The sequence below is a fragment of the Suillus fuscotomentosus genome (genome assembly GCF_016647785.1).
Source record: "Suillus fuscotomentosus strain FC203 chromosome Unknown F5891scaffold_64, whole genome shotgun sequence".
NCBI classification, from domain to species: domain Eukaryota; kingdom Fungi; phylum Basidiomycota; class Agaricomycetes; order Boletales; family Suillaceae; genus Suillus; species Suillus fuscotomentosus.
In genome coordinates this window covers 65860-82204 of record NW_024539576.1, presented here as the reverse complement: position 1 = coordinate 82204, position 16345 = coordinate 65860, and the positions used below count along the sequence as shown (strand labels likewise).

The window sequence follows — 16345 nt, the reverse complement described above, 5'->3', positions numbered from 1 at the left end:
GTCAATGGTTGGTTACGGTCAAACGTTGAGCGTAACGATCACCTTCCACGAAAAAAATTAATGAGGGCCGAGTACTTGGAAGAGTTTCATTGATCTCGAGCTTTGAAAGCCAGGTCCCTCCAACTCGAACGTGGTTATTTCAGAAGCAGGGACAAGTACAATAAGCACACGCGAGTTTCCGAATTGAATTGTGCATTACCTAACTGTAAAGTATATAAGTTCTTAGAGTTCAGTCTAGAAGGGGGCGGTAAACCCGTTCACGACCACCTCTTGAACGACCCGGCGGGATGAAGACGGACTATTCGGCTGACGATATCGCAGCAGCGACGAGTTTGCAGTTCTTCCAGGTACGTTTCTTTTTTGTCGATACGAGTAATATGGAGTAATCTATGTGTGCAATGTGCATCAGTACATATACAGTGCGTCTTGTCTGAACTCGATCTTTATCGTCTTAACGCAGCCCAGTTTCGATAACTACATTCTGGGTGAGTTTGTCCCGACGAGTTCTCTTCTACTGTTCAACTCGCATATCCAGACCTACAATTATGCTTGTTCACTTCATGAAGAGGTAACGTACTCGTTGCGTGATACGCCCCGTATCTGATGTTGATTGTATTCAAAGTGGAGATTCTTACTTGTGTCGCACTGGACCAAGGCAAAGGGCCTCTACATCGCTACACGATATGTCCCCTTTCTGCTTCTCGCCACAAATCTATATTGTACGTTCAGCTTTATCGTACATCGCCCGATAATAAATTAACATGTTGTCATGTAGTGAGTTTCATTCCGAATGAAACCCCAGGTGTACGTGAACATGCGGCGGAGACTTAATGAGGGAATGGATGTCGCTTACTGCATGACTTTGCCAGAAATGCCGGGTGTTGGACAATATTTGCTCAGGTACATACACGGTAGATCTATCTATGCACAGCTTTGCTGAGTGCAATCGTCACTTCCTCTCACAGGGCTCGATATACTATTAGGCATTTGCTCCGAATGTATCTAACCTTCATCCCTAAGATATGCATGTCCCTGATCCAATCCATCCAGGCTTTTTCATCTTAAGAACATGCGCGCTTTGGAACAACAATAGAATATTGCTTGCAGCCATTCTTGTTACCGCTTTCGTAAGTCCAATATTCATTAGCCACATCCAAATTAGCTGCTGATGCATCAGCCAGACTTTTCTCGGAGCCTCCATCGGTATTACCTTCGCCACTACTGCTCCCGCAACATGTATACGTTCTCCTTTCTTTCCTGGCGTTCCACTGCCATTTAACAATTCTGTCTACTCCTGCAGATGCAATTAGTGCTATCCCCGGTATCACGGGGTGCTACCAGAGCTCGAGTAGTCTCCAGCTCTTCATACCATTTCTTCTCCTGTGCGCATTCGAACTGGGTGAGTGACCAGGAGCAAGTGTATGTGTACACAGACACGCTGACAGATACTCTCCAGGACTTATGACCCTCACACTCATACGTGCCATACAGAGTTGGCGACAAAACCCAAGCCGTCTGTACATTGTCCTGCTGAATCATAACATATTTTATTATACGTGTGGTCTTTGTGAGTTGACACTTCCACCCCCCATTTTTCCGTGCTCATCCATGGTCATTCTATTTCCTGAAGTGTTCTCGGTGGCAAATATATTCACATCACTGCTCCTCCATGTACGTATATCTCCTGAATAACTTTTATGTTCAAGTTGTTGATGTTTCGTACACCCAGTACTCCTACCACGCCATATTGCACGAGTATGCACCTCCACAACCTTCTGCGCAATTCTGTTAACAATGCCCGAAACACATTTTCGCTTACAGTTTTCAGTTCATCGTCCTTGCGATCCTCGCCACGCGTATGCACCGCCATCTTTGGCAGATGAAGCGACAATCACACGCGTCTGATGCACTCATGCAAATTCCTATGTCTGACATGTCACCTCCGGAGTGTACGACGTGACACCTTACCTGCTAGCTTACTCTTACTCGGTGTTGTTCGTTCAGTGAAGTGTGTATTGTACAGAATTTGGTAGAGTTTCGCTAGACGCTTAGCCTATCCTATAGGACTACCTACCTGGGGCGGGAGATACCTTTAGTTCTATTCAACATCCTTGGTGTCAATTTTTCAGGGTAAGCAGCGGTAGACGGATTGATGAAACAGGACCGAACATGTTAGAGCCAGAAGTACGGCCTGACAGCAATGAGTATCATCCTGCTGGGCTCACAAAAATGTTCTAAACACTATAATTTAACGTTCATTTACAATTACAGTAGAGATGACATGGTGAAAAGGTACGAAGAGCAAATGGTAAAAAAGATAATATATGAACCATTCAACGTTGTATACTAGTAACACCCTAAGCCTGAAGAGCGTACGAAGCGAGCAAAGTATATGAAGATAAGTCAAGTAACACCCCCACTGACAGACAGCGCGAGGGCACAGCTGCACAAGTGGCCAAGTTAAGATATGGTGATCAATGTAGAAAGTCGGAAGTATCATACCAAGGAGGGGAATGGACATCCATCAAGAAGAGGACATCTCTGCCATGATATCTTTCAGCTTGTACCTTTTCACGGCAACATGGAATTTGATATATCCTTCGAAAAAACTGACGTAGGCATCATAGGCCTCTGAACCAGGTCTGAGGCATTCGAGGATATTGTGATGCGCTTGTACAGTCTTCTCAATCAGTTCGAGCAGAGCATCCTGCTTGGTGGAGGTACGAGAGGCTGCCATGAGTGACAAGTAGTTTGCGTTGTCGCCTTGCATCTCTTCCTTGTAGTAAGATAGTATATCACTGAATGACGGCAGGTTAGGAAGCCTGACAGAAAGTGATCAATGTACTTACTTTGTGTGGTTTACGACAATCCTTAGATACGGCATGCATTGAATGTATTCTGTGGTTGGGAGCATGGAAGGGAAGATAAATAAGACATATCCATCCACCAAGCCTGATAGAAGCCTGGAATACTCTGGGTACAAGGGAGCCTTGGGCGAGATCTACGATACCGGTCAAAATATAATCAATCCGTGATTCAGATATAAACCATACCTGCATGTCTTCAGTCTCAAAATCAAGGCAGTTTGCAACCATAAAGTTGAGCGTGGACGCGGTTATAAGACTCGATACCAGCGGGGAATGAAGACTAGCGATCTCACGCAAGATCACATCGAGTGCGTTCAGAATTGGATCACCCTGTGGTTGGCAGCTCACAAACCGCTCATTGAAATGGTAGACATCAATCATGTCTTCTCCCCTGACCACCTTGTCATCAATGCGGGTGGCGATAGCAGTGAACAGGCACATCCACATCCTGGCTGCATCAGGAAGGTGGGTGTAAGCGTTGGACGCCATGGCCACACCGACGTCCATGTATTCGTGGATGGAATATTTCCCGTCCATCGGAAAGCCACGGTTGATTGCCTCCTGGCAGCATTCAGAATGGTATGCTTCATCGATTGTGACGTCCATGTATTTCAAACCGCAACGCCGAAGAAAATCAGCGATGGACTGGCGGATGCTTGCTAGGACCTATATTCAAGAGAACATTCAGGGCATGACAACGTGGTAGAGGGGATATACGGACACCACCATCGAAAGTAGATATGGAGTGTGTGTTAGTTGACATTGCGATAAGCTGGCAGACAGGAGATTTAGTGAGAGAATGATTGGAATGTGTTTCATGCACTTGATACTTATATCCCATTAGCCGAGCATGATCAAGATGGTCGTGTCGGTTATAATGTTTGACTATTCGTCCCGGTGACATTAGTGTTGCCGTCGAGGCAAGTTAGACTCGATGTGAACTCGATTCGATTCGGATATAACCAAATTCATTTCAACTCGTTGGGTTCGAGATTTACAATAGATTTGTGCACTTTATCGTAATCCCCTGTAAATGGCCCCAGGTTATACTATGGATGACGCAATTTTTGGGTGCAGATGACTTCGTTTCGTATGTCCATTAAAGTCGGCAAGACGCAGACCTGACTGGAACTATCTGGCATAACCTCAGTATCACAGCATGTGCTTACCAACTCGACAGCGATAGCCTCTCGGTCCTTATCTGCTGGATTTGGCCGCATGAGCAGCCTCAATGTAACTATGCGGCACTCATCTTTTGTTAGTAATAGCGCTATCCCTCCGACTCCAACCATCATTGTCTCTGAACCAGTGGTACGGTCCCCAACACTGGAATCCACAGAGGAACGCTTGCGCAAGGAACTCGAGGTGAACAAGAAAGATGCGAAGTATGAGTTTTCTCGTTATGAAGAGGTAGGTATACTACTTGAAGCAGCTGAACGCACAACTGATGTCATTCGTTTATGGGAGGTATGTGATATACATCTATCTGCGATTTCATAGAATTAACAAGTATCATATCAGCAAAAAGAACATACTATATTTCCACTTTTATTCCACGTCGCTATGGATGTCCTGCCTGCTCAAGCGCTCGAGCTTCATCAGTGACTTCCGAGCGCATGTTTATAGGCCTCATTCACAGCCTTGGAAGCAGAATACGAGCCAAGTCAGCGAAATGACTACGAAATTTTGTAACTCCACCGATATTTCTGACATGGACGATAAGATCTGTTCGAGCCTATACCGTTGAGATAAACTGATAAGAGTGGCTCGGTCCAGCTAGTCAAATATAGGTCATACCATACCTTATAGAGATGAACTTTGGAAGGCCTCAACGGCATAGTTCGCCTAAATCTTCTCTGATGCTGTACCCGAAGTCCATAAAGTGCCGGAGTCGGAAGAGCGCTGCAGGATGTAGTGGCTGAGAAAATATCAACTTGCGTATTGCCAGTCCGAAACTACATCGCGAAACATGAACTCACATATTGCAAGTCCGCGAATGTCAATAAACGGGAGATACGCGATGCTGCTGTTCACGCGTTCACATGTGTGCCCTTCGAAGTCCTTTTGATGTAGAACTTCCTTTTACAATATTTGGAAAACTAAGTCTGGCACTTGAAAAGACCCCGGTATGGCGTCGTATCATCTTTCTTTCGTCAGCATATATTTATTTTTAGAGAAGGTATGGTCGGCGCTCCAGGTCTCAACGTTACACCACCCACCTTATCGTCCAAAAAAGTAGGATTCAATGCGTCACCTCGCAGATGAAAAGCCTGTATAGAAATATTCTGTCACAAGAGGTTTCTGTGCACCTGCGTGTCGAACGGATCGCATTTTAGAATGAAGGCTCGCTCCGGTTATGGGACCTAGCAAACGGTACACACCGCACAGATAGCACACGGCTAACAAGATGAGGATGACAAGGCAGAAATATGGAGCATAAAATTGGCAAGACTGTTCCAAGCGGAAGGGGTAGTGAGGTCATGTGGCGAGACGGGGAAGGTCATCGGACAGGGCACAAGCACCGAGTATGTGTAGTCAATATTAATGTGAGTGGATCTGACCGGCGAAACAGTCCACCGGACAGGAGTCATTCGGTGGCAGTGATCTACTCGCTAGAATATCAAGATCTAGGATGGCAAGACGGGTAAGTTGCTCTGCGCATTATAATCTCATCGTAAGCATCAAACTTCTTACCAACAAATATGCCACGAGGCACACTGTTTCTAGCGGGAGCCCATTTTTTCCCTGTAGGACAGCGTGTCTCATGAAAAATGTGTCCGTGGGCACTGAGCACAATGCACATCTCTAGTTGTTTTCAGGATCGATGATGGCACGCATTTCTCGCTCGTCCAACCGCACGTCGCCGACCACGACGAGCTCGTGCTATCTGAGGTCAGCGCAAAGACTACGTACCCCGAAGCTTTAAAAATAAACCGTAAGCTCCCAGGTGTGAGCGTCCCTACTTGTGCTAACGTGGTTTGCATAATTTATGTAAACCCGTGACCTCGGTCTATAAACGTTAACCGTTAGCGACTTAGCGTCAAGAGCGATTTACCAGCGACTCCGGGAGCGCATAGCCGCGTAGTGAGAACAACAAATTGGGGTTGTAAATTGGCACTACAAGGTCGTAGTGATGATAGTGTTCAAACTTCGCTCATCATGCCACCAGACAGATGCGCAGCTGGTATGGTCACACGTGGTCTCAGAGGGTGCAAATTCTTCCTGGACCCACAGTTCACCTACACGTTCACGTCCAGAGTCTCAAAATGAGTTTGGAATCGTCCAGTATACTCCAGGGCCATAAACATGCAGGGAGTTTCTGTGTCGACTAAAGATGCTGACCTGGTGCTCAGCTCGTCGCTGGTTCAATCTCCACTCTTGGTCCCGACGAGGCTTTGAGAATAAGGCGCGTTGCTAAGACTGTATGCACATCAACATCGTACGATTTTGTTCCAGGAGGAAGATCGATGGACATATCATGCCTTTGATGTGTGGTGAGTCAGCTATTGTTTGAATCAATGATGATCGCGGTCCAGTTCTCTACTGGTATGTTGACTGTATTCACCACGAATCAGCGCTCACTCGCGCACAGAGTCCAATTCATGGACAAGACAACCTCGGGTTCTGCGGCCATCCTTGAGGCTTGGAATTCAGTAAGGGTCGTGTATCAGGACTAGCCAACCCGGTACTGACTCTGTGTTATCAGGGATGCCACGCATCTGACCACGAATGAGTAAACTGTTCTTATCTTGGAGTTGACGCTTGAGCCTGATGCTGAACTATCTTCAGGTACAATTGGTGAGAAGATATACACCACTCAATCTTCCATGGGCCTCATATACCTTCCAGGCTTGGCACAGCACATTGTTCTATCTCAGTTATCTTGTCTTCGAGTATCTCCAGAACCCTGCCCTTCAAAGATTCCCCGTCGGGAAATGGATGAGGTAGGCTTCAAACACATCATTAATATGAACTTCAATGACAGCATGCATCAGTCTCAATATCTTCGTCTGGGCAGTTGCACTTGCATGTCATGCAGCATGCAAAAAATTTGCTGGGCTTCTTGTTGTGCGCCTGTTGCTAGGCGTTTGTGAGGGGGGTCGATCACTGCCGGATTCTTGATTGTACTACACTCAGACGGAACAGACCCTGCGTTATTGGTGTAAGTTCTCATACACGTGATTGCCAAACCAACTAATTAAACGTGTCCGGAACCTAGTTCTGATGAATGGCACTGATGCGCTTACAAAATGCGATGCTTGATGTTGCCGCCTAAGCCAGCAAACTCTAGCACAAATCATGTCTCGGCTTTGGACAATGTGCCTAACTCATTGACAAACCAGCAGACACTCATCCTCGCTTCGTTCGGATTTAGCGCTCTACAGACGACTCTATTGTCATGTGTTCCTGGTATCATTGAAGTCTTGACAATCTTGACTGGTGTTCGGCTCGCTGCACGACGGCCCAATTCCAGAGCATATGTTGGTGCTATTTACTTCGTCCCAGCGTGGTTGGGCATCCTGCTAGTCAACTTACTTCCTTGGTCGAATCGGGTATGTGGCTTACTTCCGCAATCTACCTAGTTGTCTTCAATATCACTCATTACACGATAATAGACTGGACTTCTGATCAGCCGGTACCTGAGTGCGTTTGATGCCTGGTGTGAGTTTGTATACTCATTGCTTTAGCTGTGATCAGTGTGCCTGGGTTCATCCTCTCGTTGCTGTGGCTTAATAGTGTTTGACTGCTGGTCATACGAAGAAGGTAGGTGATATGTAACTTATTGAAGTTATTCCTCAAGTTAAAATTTACCTGCAGGTTGTTCCTAACGCCATCATGCTCTCAGAATACTGCATTGTCAACTCAGCTGGCCCCTTCACGTGGAAGCTGCGGTAGGTTATTCTTCGAGTGACTCTAGGAAGATTGGCGCATGTCACATCGTCTGTCCGGTACTTCTTCTTATCATCCGTGCCGTTCTCGTCCGAGAGAACCAGATCCGTGATGCTGAGCCTGTTGGCGATGGATGAAGAACAATACATGATCGAGAGAATCACCGAGGATGGAAAGCGTGTAGAAGTCAAGGTCGACAAGGTGGGTTCTCCGAATGGATGATTGCCGTTTGTATACAAGGTTTATACCTTAACTTTACTAGGAATTTTTTGATTTGACGGATATGCAAAACAGGGACTTCAGATATGTTTTGTAACCTTAATCATGCGTCATCGCTCCGCACGTTCATTGTTAAGATTCTTATTCGTGTCACCAATCCATCATACTCATTGATAACAGGAGCTGGGTGGTATCATGACATTGTACCTTTATGTACTTGTCAATTACAAGAAACTGCACCCAATCGCCTGAGATTGAACTCGGAAATCATAGTATATACCTCGCGCCTCAAAGCTCAATGATATTTAAAGATGCCGACGCAGAGCTTCTGTAGTCGCCCTACCTGGTGCCTGTAGCTATGTCTTCTTTCGGCCGGTGGAAGGTTCCATCATGATCATCAAGCTAGCCTGTTAATTTGATATATTTGAGGAAACCCGAGCCGGTAGGTGAACCGTCAGCTTTCCCTTGCAGAGGGGTCTAACATATTGCACCTGTCAGGTGAACTTGCGCTATTTTTGCATTTCAGCAGTACTAGATGGACAGCTGTTTCTGGAAGATTGCTAGCAACGCTAGCCTAGATGTTGCATAGTAGTAAGAATCGTCGATCAAGCAACAGCCCACACATGTTTCACTGCCCGTCAAACACATCGAAAGGCAACTTCCAACCCGCGCTCGGGTTGACCACCCTCTGCGGAGGGTGCGAAGTTGCCGCTGTCTCCAACCTCTCAAAGTCTTCTTGGGGGAGCTCAAATACTGGTTGGAGTGAGTGATACTGCCTCGCGAAATTCTGGCTTTCTCACCTGCAAGGTTCTCTGCGATGCGAGAAGGTGTCACGCTCTTCGGCAGGACGATCGTCTGTCAAGGTTTGGAAAGGTGAGTTATGACACGATGCTACAGAAATATCGACATACACCGCGCTGGACACTCCACGAGATGATAACCTGAGCCGGGGTGATCCCAAGTTTGCATGCGATGTCTTTAACCTGTAAGAGTGTTTAGACGACGGAGACTCGTCCTCGTGACGTGAAATGGTACCTCAGGGACAGAAAGGGACTTTCCGACTTGCTTGTCGCTACCCAGGGGAGAGTACGCCTCGAGAAGAAGCCCGTTCTCCTTCGACCACTACGGATTACTCGTGAACTCGAGCACAAGCGTCTGCATGTCTGAGCTGGAAACATACCTGCAATAGCTCGGGTTGAGGGTTCCAAAAGTTGAGCTCGACTTGATTGACAGCTGGCTGGTATTTCAGATTGTTCGCGGTCAAATTCTGGATCCTGCGATGGATTTGAACAAGGTTGATTTAAACCATAAATCATTCGAACCTTCTTATATTGAAGCTATCGGCGAGATATCAGCACCCGTTCGACTCGACAAAGATGGAACTCACTTGCTGATACCGATGTTCCTTATTTTACCCTTGTCGACAAGCTCTTCGAGCTTCTGCCAAGTAGGATATGGATCGGCAGTAAGATCCTCGTCCAAAACAGTAGTTCCCTCCTTGAATGCGACAGGCCTTGTTGGGAATCAGCAAAATGCTCAAGTTGGTGAATAATCGCCTCACCAGTGAATCAAGTACAAGTCAAGATAATCTGTACCAAGCTTGGTAAGCGATTGATCTAGCGCGGCCTCAATGTCCTCAGGTGCGTGGAAAGTGTTCCAAAGCTGTTGCCATTCAGTGAGTTAAAACTGAGTGAATCGAAGGTACTACCTTTGACGTGAGCCAGAGCTCTTCACGAGGTACAGAACTCGCTTTGAGAGCTTGACCGACTTCTTCTTCGTTCTGCAACTATCGTCAAAGGGGTTCGTCGCGATGAGGGACTCGGACGTACACGATAGATCCAGGCTCCATCGATGTGTCGATAACCGGTTGACAAAGCGGTCTAAAAGCACGTGAGCGTAAGTACTCGAGGAAGCGTAGAGTACGTACCTTTACAGCATTTCCGACTTCCCCCTGGCTAGCCTGCCATACACCTGTAATCAATGATTAGTTTGACACCGACTTGATAAGCATTTACCGCTGCCGTACCCAACGCAACTGAGGGAATCTTGTCTCCCGATGGTAAGGTATAGTGAGAAGGCAGATTAGCCAGTGTAGAAGAGTTACGCTGCGGGCCATGGCAAGCAGACAATAAAGCCCTAGACCTGGCCATCCTTATACAAGGGATGGAAACACCCAACAACATAATGATAGCGATGACGAGGAAAGGAGACCTCCTTTTTCGCGGGACCTTACGTTGGAGAGATCCGTGCTCTCCAGCATGCTTATCGAATGTGGGGAGTTGGTGATATTTCTGTGAGAACGACATGGTTTGACGTGGCTCAGTGGGCCTCAGGAGGTTCACGCCAAGTTGATATATGTCATCTATATAAGCACGGAACGGATTCCGAGTCCGCGGAAGCAGTGCGCGTGACTGCTAAAGGCGGCCGTGCGTATAAGTCATCATTCTTCCCGCGTCGCTTTCTGTCTTCATGCTGCTTGATGAGATTATCATTTGTATTGCGATAGTCATCTCGGTCAGTATGGGTCAGAGTGGAGGACTGCAGATATTGTTCTACACGTCGACAGTGGCTTGCAGGGCGTTCTTGAAGGAATAATGCGTGCGTTATGCATTGTCCCGCGAGTAAATGAGCTGTTTTCTGAACAATCCACCAGATCTTGTCGAGTTCGGACCAGGTCAAATCAAACCCAGACAAGGCTGTCAAAGTCAGCGTGAACACATTCTTTCTACTACGTTGTAAAAATCGTATATTCTTCATCTACTGATCAAATACTCTTATCCGTCAAGTCCTGTGTGTTCATCTCCCACCCATCTAACCTCTCCGCACAGCATTGCGCTTGTGCGGCTTGTCAATCCAGGAAAGTGCATCATATCCCATGCTACTGGGCACAGGTCCCAGGATAGTCAGCACTATATATACACACCTGTACTTCATCATCTAGTGCTGCCCTCCATCGTTGCCAAAAATGTACACCACATCTTCTCTCTTTTTCCACACTCTAGCCCAGGTCGGCATCACCCACGCATTCGTCAACTGGGGCTCTGATCACCCTGCACTCCTCGAAGACCTCCAGCGCCAACGCGCCGACCATGGCAATACCACTGTCGAAATAGTCACTTGCCCTAATGAAATGGCTGCGTTGAGCGCGGCACAGGCATTTACGCAGGTTACGAATACCCCCGCCGCAGTCATTGTACATGTTGATGTCGGAACTCAGGTTAGTGCCTATATGCTGGGCCTTCTAGGACATTGTCGTCAAACACTTGGTGATAGGCCCTCGCTGGTGCCGTCCATAATGCGAGTAGAGGAAAAGTTCCCATCCTGGTGTTTGCTGGTGCATCCCCGTCTACTATGGAAGGAGAGTTGAAGGGGTCAAGGAACGAGTGGATTCATTGGATGCAAGGTAAGATGCTCACTTGATTGGTTGAAGACAGACCTCAGATGCTTTATGCGTAGACGTACCCGACCAACCTGCCATTGTCAGGCAATACATGCGTTTCACTGCACAGATTAACGCACCCGAAAATATACCTCACCTCGTCAGACGTGCCCTTCAAATGTAAGCTCCTTTGGTTCAGTCGAATTCGAGATTGGCTAAAATGTGCACCCCAGAGCCACAAGCGAACCAAAAGGGCCAGTATATCTTTGGGCACGCAGGGAGGTATTGGAGAAGGAGATCGATGAATCACTTTTCAACTCATCCGCATCTCTTTACAAATGGCCTTCCATCGAGCCAAGCGCACTCTCCCCCTCAGGTAAATTACCATAGTAAGTGAGACCACTGGATTGTACTTATCGTGCTTGCAGCCGTGAACGTAATTGGTGACGCCCTGGCTCAGGCAAACAACCCGCTTATCATCACGTCATACATTGGACGGAATCCTGCAGCCGTCGGTGCCTTAGAGATGCTTTCCCGGCTGATGGCTATTCCTGTATTTGTGACCTGCCCCAGCGCTACCAACGTATCTCTCTCGCATCCATTCTTCGTGGGCGTTTCCTTCCTCGCACCTGGCACACACACCCCGCTGCTCAGCACAGCAGACGTAATCCTCGTAATCGATGCAGAGGTACCATGGATCCCAATAAACAAGGACAATCGAGGCAACCCCGAGCGCCCCAGCGATGACGCCCGCATCTTCGTAATCGACTCTGGCGACCCTCTCAAAGAAACCATCGGGATGGAGCACGTCGCCGGCGTGGCAGAGCTTGTTTCCCGTGCCAACGCTGAAGTCGCGCTCTTCCAACTCCTGAACTCCGGGAGCACAGGCTCAGCGACGGGATACTACACGCGTTCTAGGAGCACACAGGCGATTCACGATGCGTTCATCGCAGACATGCGTAACGCGGAGGCAGTCATGTCCGAACCGAATGTGCCGTATCTGCCCTCGCGCATCTTCGGGGCTCTGCGTACAGCGGTGGAGAATAAGGTCCCGCATCCCGCGAGCACACTTTACCTGAACGAGACTATCAGTAACTACCCGCTTTCATGGTCACATCTGCATCCTGACACGCCTTTGGGCATGTTGAGCTCCGGCGGCTCGTCGCTCGGCTGGGCATTAGGTGCGGGCGTTGGTGCGGTTCTAGGAGGGGTAAATGCAGGCAAGGGTGCAGGGAAGGTGGGGTACGAACTGGTAGTTTCCGTGGTGGGTGACGGTACGTTCTTGTTTGGGGCACCTAGCAGTGCGTTCTGGATGGCGAGGCGGTATGAAACGGTGAGTGCCACTTACTGATATTGAGTAATGGGTTCTGAGGACGCATTGAACGACAGCCCTTCCTGACCATCGTTTTGAACAACGGAGGCTGGAAATCACCAAAACTCTCCATGTTGGGTATACACCCCGAGGGGCACGGCTCCAAGGTTACTGGAAACCAGCTTACAGTGGGCTTTGGGCCTGACATGCCAGACTACGTGGGTATCGCAGTGGCTGCGACTGGGGGATGGGCGTGGGGAAAACGCGTCGCTGCGGGTGATTCCCTGTGGGAGACGATGACGGAAGCTGTGCGAATCGTGGTCGAAGAGCGGCGGTGTGCGATCGTGGAGTGTGTATTGGAGAGTATTTGAGTCGCGAGGATACAGAAGGTGCGCTGGTTGTCATCGGGTCTATGCTGTAAAATTGGTTGGTTGCATTTGCGTTTATACCCCTAGAATTTAACGAACGTCATGAATACATTGGACGTCCCATCGTCGATAGATGATGTGCGACCTCCATAGATTGATTGTCGGTATATTTTTACTACATGAATTAAGACTTTGCAATAAATGATAGGCGTTCTTAGAACGGCCAAAGTTTATCTCTCTAACTTTACGAGAACATTGAGAGTCTCTAAATGAGTTTTTGATAACTCAGAGGTTTGCAAGACAATCATATGGATCAGTTTGAAGGTGGAAGAGAGAAATTTTGTTGAGGAAGGCTATAATATATCGGACATAGCTGCTTCGAAGAATCTACCGCTGATCGTCAGACCAGCTCTAATAGTCCGTGGTGCGATGTACTCACCACTGAGAGGCTGCGAAGCCGCCACATCTTGAGAAGCCTCCGCAAATACCAAAGCCATCCCGCTACGCTCATACAAATCAAAAAGTCCGTCCAGGCTCCGCAAAAGAAACAAGCAACTCACGAGTATAGATGCCAATCGATGTGACTACACAAAAGTCCCAAAGTCATCAACATCATCGACGATGAGGTATCACGAACTATGCTTACCAGTGCAACAGCCACGGCCCAGGATTATCAGTGATGAACCGGATGGTCACGTAGTCACCGATAAAGCCTGTGTTCACTGTATCGCGCAATACGGGGTTGATGTAGTTGTATCTGCTACTGCCCGCACTTCTGATGACAGCGAATTTGTGCTAAGAACCATTTATTAGTATGGGATGTGCATAGATGACGTGTAAAGATATACCCCGTGCAAATGAAATGGATGCTGTTGAAGTTTCAGTTGAGGGCATGCAGGTACATGATATTTTGGGACTTACAGGTCGAGCTGGGGCTAAATCAGGAATCCATGAAATCTCGATAACCCTGTTCCTTGGTAGAAAATATATGGAACCATTGGTTGCCATTTCAGAAGTCGACACATCACCGTTCAACAACTGTAGTAGGACAGGGATAGTAGGAGAAGTGTACTGCACGCCGTTGACAAGAAAGTTGAAATTGGTCTCATTTTGTCCAAGAACGATATTCAGCTTGATGGCTGCGCCGTCTTCCTGAAGCAGCATAGGCAGAGGTAGATACAACGGGTGTAAGTCAGTTTCTTGTAGAGCGACCGGGTTTGGAGTTAGCCTGATCTCAGGGTCTGCATCCGGAGAGCCTGCATATCGTAAGATGGCCATGGAGCTTATACCTAAGTTGGGGACCGCATGCACCCAATAGTTGTCGACAGGCCGATTTGTTTCAAGAATGAAGGAGTACCTCTGTGCGGCGTAAATCTGGATAGAGTCGACGATGAGCGGCTCGACGTATTGACCATCAGCTTCGATTATGATAAGCTTATGGTCATCGATCGAGAAAACATAGTTGGGCTTGCACGCCATGTTCAGTAAGCGGAATCGATATCGCTTGTATGGTTGAACGTTGATGATGGCGTAAGGCGTGTCTTGCACTCCTGGATAACTTCCGACACCATTGATAAGCACCGAGTCTGGAACCACCTGTCTCTGGACTTGAGGAGATGGTACGTGGTACCTGCAAATGGAACTGAGTTAACCATTCGAAAGAACCGTTGGCTTTGGCTTACCAGTCCATCAGCGTGATAACCGTAGACTCTTCGCTTAGGTGTCAGAACTGATATTTCACTTTGTCTGGTTCACTGACCATCATCAATATCATACAGGAAGCGGTACGGATCTTGTGGGTCGTAGATGATCAGTGCACCTCGTAAACCGTCACAGTATTGGACCTGAATTTCGTTCAGTAATTGATTGTAAGTGAATAAATCGGAACACGAACTCCATAATGAGAGTGGTACCAGTAGGTCCCTACTTGTTCGCCAGCATTGAACTCGTACAGAAAAGAATGACCAGGAGAGATCGGGCATTGCGTCACAAATGCTGCGCCGTCCATTTGGTTACTATGACGTTGGAATAGGCCATGCCAGTGCTGTCCAGGGTAGAATATTATCAAACGCTCTATGTTTCAACCAATTAGTGCTTACGATGCTGGTACCTGTGAGCATTGTTTCGTCATTTAAATGATTGGTCACGTTGATTTTGAATGTGTCCCCCTTAAAAGCACATAAGATCACCGAGAGTTCGTATGCACAAAGTAATCTCACTTTCTGACCCGTAATGATAGGCCCTGGGAGAGTGCCGCCAGCAAGAACCGCCCTGCCATGACCTCAGTAATCAAGCAGGATAAAAATTATACACAAACTGACGACTTGATGAATCCGTCGGGAGATATTTGAGCATTTGCGATGACTAGGTCAGCAACTGGACCAATCGTAACGGCGTAACTCTGGAGACTTGTCAGAACGCACAGCAATATATAGTGTTGAATCATGACCCGGAGGATGAGCGAAATGCAGCACATCTTTTTTGCTTAAGTAGTGCACTTTGTAATCACCTTTTGAATCTGAGCCTCGCCCTGCTTCTTTTCCGGGCCGTGGATCGAAGTTGTCGACTACAAAGCAACCATCTTCAGTGGCAATATCGTCCTACTAGTGGCCTCCCACCTGTATGTCAGCACTGATCAAGTTGGATACATGGTAGAACGAAACGACAAGACTACTTAGCTCCAAACTACATATGATACTCACCTCAGCGCCACGAGGTAGTACAAGCTCTTAGATCTTGCAATTTTCTCGGTGCTGGCTAGCCTTTATAAGTGGCGCGTGAATTCCCTGAAGCGTCGGAATAAGGTTCCAGCCTCTTCGGAATGTTCTTGCGACAAAGATGAAAACCTAGCATCGCGTGAAGAAGCAACATCACTAGGATGAACATGCTTCGGAGTATTTCAAATGTGGAGCAGTGGCAATAAGTTGTGTGGTAGTTGCTTAATGACTGAGTGTGAGCAGCGTCGACTTATGTACGTTGGTTGCAACCGCCATGTGCGCCACGTCACTCATCATGATGTCGGCGCACATCCAATGCACCTTGCACACACCTGAAGGATGAAAGTGATAGATAGGCTAAGTTTTATTATATCTCGGTATTTCAGGGAGCCATACCATTGTTTACCAGTGGGATTTGATTCGCTGGATGACACTCCGGCGGCTTATTGTCATCAAGTGCTCGTGGTATGGAAGATGTTCGAACTCCTTACGATCGAGGGTGTGAATCGTGATGACCACCGAGGACAGGTGAGATGTCTGCAACTTTTCGGAGGCGCTGTTATCATTCCGGGTAATCTGCAAAGGAAGGTAGT

General features: G+C 47.6%; 8 protein-coding genes across 8 annotated transcripts; 5 read left to right on the top strand and 3 right to left on the bottom strand.

Annotated features, from left to right (window-relative positions):
- Positions 1-1022: 1022 nt before the first annotated feature.
- F5891DRAFT_1251255 (uncharacterized protein) lies at positions 1023-2253 on the top strand (the record flags this gene model as incomplete). The annotated part of the gene is made up of 7 exons (XM_041369896.1): positions 1023-1127; positions 1182-1236; positions 1301-1399; positions 1457-1567; positions 1631-1671; positions 1730-1755; positions 1822-2253. The coding sequence occupies 7 exons, from the start codon at positions 1023-1025 to the stop codon at positions 1958-1960; spliced, it is 576 nt and encodes a 191-aa protein (XP_041221207.1). The 3' UTR covers positions 1961-2253.
- A 157-nt stretch (positions 2254-2410) lies between these two features.
- On the bottom strand, positions 2411-3639 carry F5891DRAFT_1151230 (isoprenoid synthase domain-containing protein). Its single transcript, XM_041365145.1, has 5 exons — positions 3589-3639; positions 3054-3533; positions 2850-3001; positions 2503-2798; positions 2411-2443 (listed from the first exon to the last, which is right to left on the bottom strand). The coding sequence occupies exons 1-4, from the start codon at positions 3628-3630 to the stop codon at positions 2525-2527; spliced, it is 948 nt and encodes a 315-aa protein (XP_041221206.1). The 5' UTR covers positions 3631-3639; the 3' UTR covers positions 2411-2443; positions 2503-2524.
- A 125-nt stretch (positions 3640-3764) lies between these two features.
- Positions 3765-4472, top strand: F5891DRAFT_1281004 (uncharacterized protein; the record flags this gene model as incomplete). The annotated part of the gene is made up of 3 exons (XM_041370444.1): positions 3765-3957; positions 4130-4334; positions 4389-4472. Exons 1-3 carry the CDS (start codon positions 3923-3925, stop codon positions 4470-4472), a joined length of 324 nt encoding a protein of 107 aa, XP_041221205.1. The 5' UTR covers positions 3765-3922.
- Positions 4473-4909: 437 nt separating this feature from the next.
- Positions 4910-6752, top strand: F5891DRAFT_1175509 (uncharacterized protein; the record flags this gene model as incomplete). The annotated part of the gene is made up of 12 exons (XM_041365721.1): positions 4910-4993; positions 5042-5046; positions 5440-5511; positions 5687-5816; positions 5898-5951; positions 6221-6289; positions 6324-6361; positions 6404-6413; positions 6460-6520; positions 6574-6600; positions 6657-6665; positions 6717-6752. 9 exons carry the CDS (start codon positions 4910-4912, stop codon positions 6505-6507), a joined length of 510 nt encoding a protein of 169 aa, XP_041221204.1. The 3' UTR covers positions 6508-6520; positions 6574-6600; positions 6657-6665; positions 6717-6752.
- Positions 6753-6922: 170 nt separating this feature from the next.
- Positions 6923-7833, top strand: F5891DRAFT_655062 (uncharacterized protein). Its single transcript, XM_041372659.1, has 5 exons — positions 6923-7029; positions 7087-7420; positions 7484-7511; positions 7556-7631; positions 7686-7833. Exons 2-4 carry the CDS (start codon positions 7118-7120, stop codon positions 7609-7611), a joined length of 387 nt encoding a protein of 128 aa, XP_041221203.1. The 5' UTR covers positions 6923-7029; positions 7087-7117; the 3' UTR covers positions 7612-7631; positions 7686-7833.
- Positions 7834-8402: 569 nt separating this feature from the next.
- F5891DRAFT_1057333 (NADP-dependent oxidoreductase domain-containing protein) lies at positions 8403-10324 on the bottom strand. The gene is made up of 12 exons (XM_041362736.1): positions 10003-10324; positions 9904-9947; positions 9806-9856; positions 9685-9756; positions 9538-9638; positions 9364-9489; positions 9299-9313; positions 9157-9250; positions 9012-9098; positions 8888-8959; positions 8777-8831; positions 8403-8729 (listed from the first exon to the last, which is right to left on the bottom strand). Exons 1-12 carry the CDS (start codon positions 10280-10282, stop codon positions 8605-8607), a joined length of 1122 nt encoding a protein of 373 aa, XP_041221202.1. The 5' UTR covers positions 10283-10324; the 3' UTR covers positions 8403-8604.
- Positions 10325-10741: 417 nt separating this feature from the next.
- Positions 10742-13179, top strand: F5891DRAFT_654832 (thiamine pyrophosphate enzyme, N-terminal TPP binding domain-containing protein). The gene is made up of 6 exons (XM_041372657.1): positions 10742-11193; positions 11250-11379; positions 11433-11535; positions 11589-11731; positions 11784-12688; positions 12745-13179. Exons 1-6 carry the CDS (start codon positions 10942-10944, stop codon positions 13036-13038), a joined length of 1827 nt encoding a protein of 608 aa, XP_041221201.1. The 5' UTR covers positions 10742-10941; the 3' UTR covers positions 13039-13179.
- Positions 13180-13348: 169 nt separating this feature from the next.
- On the bottom strand, positions 13349-15481 carry F5891DRAFT_959762 (laccase; the record flags this gene model as incomplete). Its single annotated transcript, XM_041375677.1, has 12 exons — positions 13349-13422; positions 13475-13536; positions 13596-13619; positions 13682-13830; positions 13884-13904; positions 13957-14665; positions 14718-14745; positions 14795-14879; positions 14930-15079; positions 15135-15203; positions 15255-15306; positions 15357-15481. 12 exons carry the CDS (start codon positions 15479-15481, stop codon positions 13349-13351), a joined length of 1548 nt encoding a protein of 515 aa, XP_041221200.1.
- Positions 15482-16345: the final 864 nt, after the last annotated feature.